Source organism: Oncorhynchus mykiss, chromosome 5 (genome assembly GCF_057628025.1).
Source record: "Oncorhynchus mykiss isolate SJ-2025 chromosome 5, ASM5762802v1, whole genome shotgun sequence".
Taxonomy (NCBI): Eukaryota; Metazoa; Chordata; class Actinopteri; order Salmoniformes; family Salmonidae; genus Oncorhynchus; species Oncorhynchus mykiss.
In genome coordinates this window covers 59,127,789-59,133,788 of record NC_143026.1, presented here as the reverse complement: position 1 = coordinate 59,133,788, position 6,000 = coordinate 59,127,789, and the positions used below count along the sequence as shown (strand labels likewise).

The 6,000-nt window shown below is 42.7% G+C and overlaps 1 protein-coding gene across 5 annotated transcripts in view; it reads left to right on the top strand.

Moving 5' to 3' along the window:
• Positions 1 to 2,963: 2,963 nt before the first annotated feature.
• Positions 2,964 to 6,000, top strand: part of LOC110524123 (paralemmin-1) — a 70,875-nt gene continuing 67,838 nt past the window's right edge. For 4 of the 5 annotated variants that reach the window (XM_090235344.1, XM_036977941.2, XM_090235343.1 and 1 more), the window contains exon 1: positions 3,045 to 3,482. In XM_090235344.1, the coding sequence (XP_090091470.1) occupies positions 3,478 to 3,482 (5 nt within the window). In that variant the 5' untranslated portion in view covers positions 3,045 to 3,477. Of the gene's footprint in view, positions 3,483 to 6,000 lie in introns of all 5 variants that reach the window. The other variant, XM_036977942.2, reaches the window with a different exon arrangement.

Here is a 6,000-nt window from a genome sequence, read left to right as displayed (position 1 = left end):
AGCATGAGTGAAGGATGCTTTGTTGCGAAATAGGAAGCCAATTCTAGATTTAACTTTGGATTGGAGATGTTTGATATGGGTCTGGAAGGAGAGCTTACAGTCTAACCAGACACCTAAGTATTTGTAGTTGTCCACGTATTCTAAGTCAGAGCCGTCCAGAGTAGTGATGTTGGACAGGCGGGCAGGGCAGGTAGAGATCGGTTGAAGAGCATGCATTTAGTTTTACTTGTATTTAAGAGCAATTGGAGGCCACGGAAGGAGAGTTGTATGGCATTGAAGCTTGCCTGGAGGGTTGTTAACACAGTGACCAAAGAAGGGCCAGAAGTATACAGAATGGTGTCGTCTGCGTAGAGGTGGATCAGGGACTCACCAGCAGCAAGAGCGACCTCATTGATGTATACAGAGAAGACAGTCGGTCCAAGAATTGAACCCTGTGGCACCCCCATAGAGACTGCCAGAGGTCTTGACAGCAGACCCTCCGATTTGACACACTGAACTCTATCAGAGAAGAGTTGGTGAACCAGGCGAGGCAATCATTTGAGAAACCAAGGCTGTCGAGTCTGCCGATGAGGATGTGGTGATTGACAGAGTCGAAAGCCTTGGCCAGATCAATGAATACGGCTGCACAGTAATGTTTCTTATCGATGGCGGTTAAGATATCATTTAGGACCTTGAGCGTGGCTGAGGTGCACCCATGACCAGCTCTGAAACCAGATTGCATAGCAGAGAAGGTATGGTGAAATTCAAAATGGTCTTCTAAGGTCTTTTGAAGACCTTAGAAAGGCAGGGTAGGATAGATATACTTCTGTAACAGTTTGGGTCTAGAGTGTCTCCCCCTTTGAAGAGGTGTATGACCGCGGCAGCTTTCCAATCTTTCGGGATCTCATACTATACGAAAGAGAGGTTGAACAGGCTAGTAATAGGGGTTGCAACAATTGCGGCAGATCATTTAAAAAATATATATATGTATATATATATATTTTTCCCCCCAATTTTGTGGTATCCAATTGTTAGTAGTTACTGTCTTTTATCATCGCTACAACTCCCGTACGGGCTCGGGAGAGACGAAGGTCGAGAGTAATGCGTCCTCCGAAACACAACCCAACCAAGCCGCACTGCTTCTTAACACAGCGAGCATCCAACCCGGAAGCCAGCCACACCAATGTGTCGGAGGAAACACCGTACACCTAGACCTGGTCAGCGTGCACTGCGCCCAGCCCACCACAGGAGTCACTAGCGCGCAATGAGACAAGGATATCCCTACAGGCCAAACCCTGCCTAACCCAGACGACGCTGGGCCAATTGTGCGTCGCCCCATGGACCTCCCAGTCGCGGCCAACTGCGACAGAGCCTTGGCTCGAGCCCAGAGTCTCTGGTGGTACAGCTAGCACTGTGCCACCCGTGAGACCCTCGGCAGATCATTTTAGAAAGAGAGGGTCCAGATTGTTTAGCCCAGCTGATTTGTAGGGGTCCAGATTTCGCAGCTCTTTCAGAACATCAGCTATCTGGATTTGGGTGAAGAAGAAATGGGGGAGGCTTGTGCAAGTTGGTGTGGGGGGTGCAGAGCTGTTGACCTGGGTAGGGGTAGCTAGGTGGAATGCTAGGCCAGCCATAGAGAAATGCTTATTGAAATTCTCGATTATCGTGGATTTATCAGTGGTGACAGTGTTTCCTAGCCTCAGTGCAGTGGGCAGCTGGGAGGAGGTGCTCTTATTCTCAATGGACTATCATCGACGGAATCATCGACGCTATCATTGATGGAAAAATCAATTTCCAAGTTTATCCAGACATTTTGCAGTAGAAAGTAAGGCTATCTGACCACCAATTGAAGCTCAACAGAAGTTGGGTGATGCAATAGGACAACAACCCAAAACACAGAAGTAAACAAACAACAGAATGGCTTCAACAGAAGAAAATACACCTTCTGGAGTGGCCCAGTCAGAGTCCTGACCTCAACCCGATTGAGATGCTGTGGCATGACCTCAAGAAAGCGGTTCACACCAGACATCCCAATTATATTGCTGAACTGAAACAGTTTTGTAAAGAGGAATTGTACAACATTTCTCCTGACCGTTGTGCAGGTCTAAACCGCAAATACAGAAAACGTTTGGTTATAGGAGTTTGGAGTTTATTGCTGCCAAATGAGGGTCAACCAGTTATTAAATCCAAGGGTTCACATACTTTTCCGCCCTTCTCTGTGAATGTTTAAACAGTGTGTTCAATAAAGACATGAAAACGTATAATTGTTTGTGTGTTATTAATTTAAGCAGACTGTGTTTGTCTATTGTTGTGACTTAGATGAAGATCAGATCACATTTTATGACCAATTTATGCAGAAGTCCAGGTCATTCCAAATTTCTTGCCACTGTATTTTGATTTAACACTTTTTTGGTTACTACATGATTCCATATGTGTTATTTCATAGTTTTGATGTCTTCACTATTATTCTACAATGTAGAAAATTGTAAAAAAAATAAATAAAAACAAACTTTGAATGAGTAGATTTGTCCAAACTTTTGACTGGTACTGTTAGTTGTGGCTTAAGGCGGCACACATAACTCTCTATAATGCACCATTGACTCAAATCAAATGTTATTTTGAGTGCATTTTACACTAAGGGAGAAAAGCTCTTAATAGTCCACTCAATGATGGTACAATTCCTTAGTTTTCTGTTAGGGCCTACTTTAAATGCTTTAGGCTAACAGGTATACAGCCTAGGATACACATCATACAGTGGGTTGCATAATGTATGTTTAACAGTTGTCATGGAGCCAATATTAGGCTATGGGAAAGGTATCTGCTAGCCTGGTTGCCATCTCAGTTCAACTATTACATTCAAGGAGTGGAATAGCTAAAAAGACTGATACCCAGACTTAGGTATCTGCAGTGAGCATGAACATATTGCTTATAGAAGTTGAGATCCTATTAGTCTCATTAAATAACACGAGTCTCCTAAATAATACATTCATTGACGTGTCCTGTCCAGTGTGAGAATTCTAGCAGAGCTAAATCGATTCTATGCCTACACTATTTTCTTATTTTCTATCCATGTGGGGGCGTAACGCCTCACCTAACTCGCGCTAGCTGTGCGAACAGATGATACAGCATTGCGCGGTATGAGCTCAGAAATGGAACAAAAGAAATCATCCTAAAACAGGGAATGGTGGGAGCACGGATGTGGAAAGTATAGAAGTTATTTTGAACCCATTAGCAAAGGCAAATCATTATTTGGGCCCTGATTTAAAGGGTAGTCTTTTGGCAAATGTGCTGTAAGCGCGTTGCTCCCCACCAAAGCCAGCTACAGGGGAGGGACTGCCGATTTCTCGACTTTGCAGCTCTGAATGAAGGGGAGGGGGTCCGTAGACCGAAATTGATGGTAGTGGGCTACTGAGGAAGACTACTCCTCTTGATATTAAAGGCAAAATACACATTTCAGTCGAACACAGCAGAGTTGGTGAAACGGGACGGTGGTGAAACATGGAGTAAGTAGACTTTTGACTTAACTGCATGTAGCCTATTATTATTGTATAGACTAGGGTATTTTATGCACTGACAATGAATGTTCTGGCTCAATTTGAACGATTTCGCCCCGATTGCCACACCTGCAAAAGGGAAAGAATATGCAGGCGAGCTAATTGCAATGTAGGTCTTTTGGGGGGATGAAATGAGGTATTGATTTTTTCGAAACAGTGAAGAACGGATTTTTAATAGGCGAAGTTAATATTTTGATAATAGTCAACCTTAAAACATCGCCAATATGCAGACAAAAGATAATGTCATGTTATTGACTTCAACTTGCATCGCATTTATTTGTCCTCTCTTCAGTGCTCAGTGTTGGGCAAAACATCAAGGCTTTTTAAAAATGTGCGCCTATGCTGTAAAATACTGGACCTATATCTAGACAGGGCAAAGCCGCATGTTCAATCGGCAGTCTATGTAAGGAATATCCTCTTAACAACAGCTGGGGATTTATGTGAAATAAAACATGTGTCCAGAATAACTACTCCCGGCTATATTTGCACGTGTAATTAGCCTACCGTGGATTTTAATGGTCAACCATAACAACTATTTGTAAAATGACCTATCGATTTAGGCTCAGTTTGTATTTTGGGGGATCAATATGGGGAACGTGTGATGCATGCTGCGCATGTTCCTAAATAGCGCGCCGCATATGGGGGATCCTGAATGTCATAGTCCAGTGGTGTGAATGTCGTGCTATTTGGAAATAGGAGGGAGCGCCAGACAACGGTACCAGCCAGCCGTGCCTGCTCTTAATTGTGTGAGTGGTGGGTGCGCATGCATGTGTAGGAACCGGGGCGTGCATTTGTAGGAGCGGTGTTTTCATTTTCTCCCGTGTTGACAGAAATGGGCTGTTCCAACATGGCTGAGTGAGCTGATGCGGCTGCTTTAGTGTAGCCTACATAGACACAGAAAGGTGTTATAGGAAACATGTCATTACTTTGTCATTATGGCTGACTACGGGAGTGAACGTTATTTACAATAAGGGTTACATGGAGAAAATCGGACCTCTCTGAAATGAAAATGGATGGCACTCCCTTCAGCAAAATGTATATAATCTAAACCGTCCCCGAACGCTTGAAAAAAAAAAAAACAAGTGACCCCTTCTATACAAAGTAAGTGGATAGTAGAGAACATATCTTCCGTTACCCTCAATTCTTGGACAGACCAGAGCCTTAGAAATGCAGTTTTAGAAACTGTTCTTCATCCTGTAAGCATTACATGGCAGTGCAGGAATTTAGCTAGCACACAAGACTGCGGGACAGAAGGTTGTGGGTTCGCAGACCACCGTGGACAAGAATAAGGATGGAAAGGTCTCCTTTATAGTAAAAGCATTGCACGAATCAATGATTTTATTTGCAGGTCCGAGAAAAAATTGCATTTTAATAAACATTTCATGCAATGCTACATCGTTTTACGCATTAGCTGAATCTTTTTAAATAGGCTAATGGACAGAAAGATAGGCCTGTGTTCATCTCATCATATTTCGCCAATGCCAAGTAAGTGTGACTTGTTTGTAACGAAGCTGACCCTGTTTGCAAGTAATTCAATCTGAGAAGTCATTCGGAATCTGAGCATGATACTTCAAAAAATGTGGCCTACCTGGATATAGCAGCTTATTGCATAATTTCCTCTGTCAAACAAGTAGGCCTACTACATATTTCTTAAATAGGAAAAAATAGGCTCCAACACAAAGCCCTCTCATTGTTTGTAAAGTCTAATTAAAATGAAGATGTGTTTATCAGATTTGATGGCCTCACAATAAACCAGATTCAAGAAACTTGAAGCAGCAGCTGTGGCACAATCAATTGTAAATGGACAGCTCATGGTGCTGAAAGTAGGCAAATTCATTCGAGTAGGCATAATTCATTTCAACCATCATGGGCAAGACACATGTTGTTTTTAATAAAAATGAATTATAGTAGTAGCAAGCTATCAAAGTTGACCTCAGGTTCTCCTTCTCATCTCTGCGCTCTCCTCAAACTGAAAATGACATACATGTAGGTGATAGGCTAGTCCACGAGCAAGTGCATTTTTTTGGACTAGGCCTAATAAAGTATTATTTCGCTTTTGACTCTCTTCCTGAACTGCCACCGTAGCCCTACACAGTTTTTGATCAGCAAGAGCAGAGAAGGCATGGGCTCAGGGTTGGATTATCCATTAGTGTGTGTAATACAGCCTAGTTGTATTTACACCATACCAGCAGCTATCTTAGAAATGTAACTTTGCTCTTTGTGTCTCTGAGCATGCACTTCATAGCCTATAGGCTATGGATCATTTGATTGAGACCACACTAAATAGCCTATAGGCGCACTTGATATTGCGTGCCCAGCGGAGAATCAGAGATGAGGGGCGGCATCTGGCACACATGGAAATTTAGCCTGACAAGCAACTAATTCTAAAACACTGAGAAATATTGATATTTCATCAATTACAAATTACATGACCCTCCCCTGGACTAGATTTAAAAAAAAATACTAA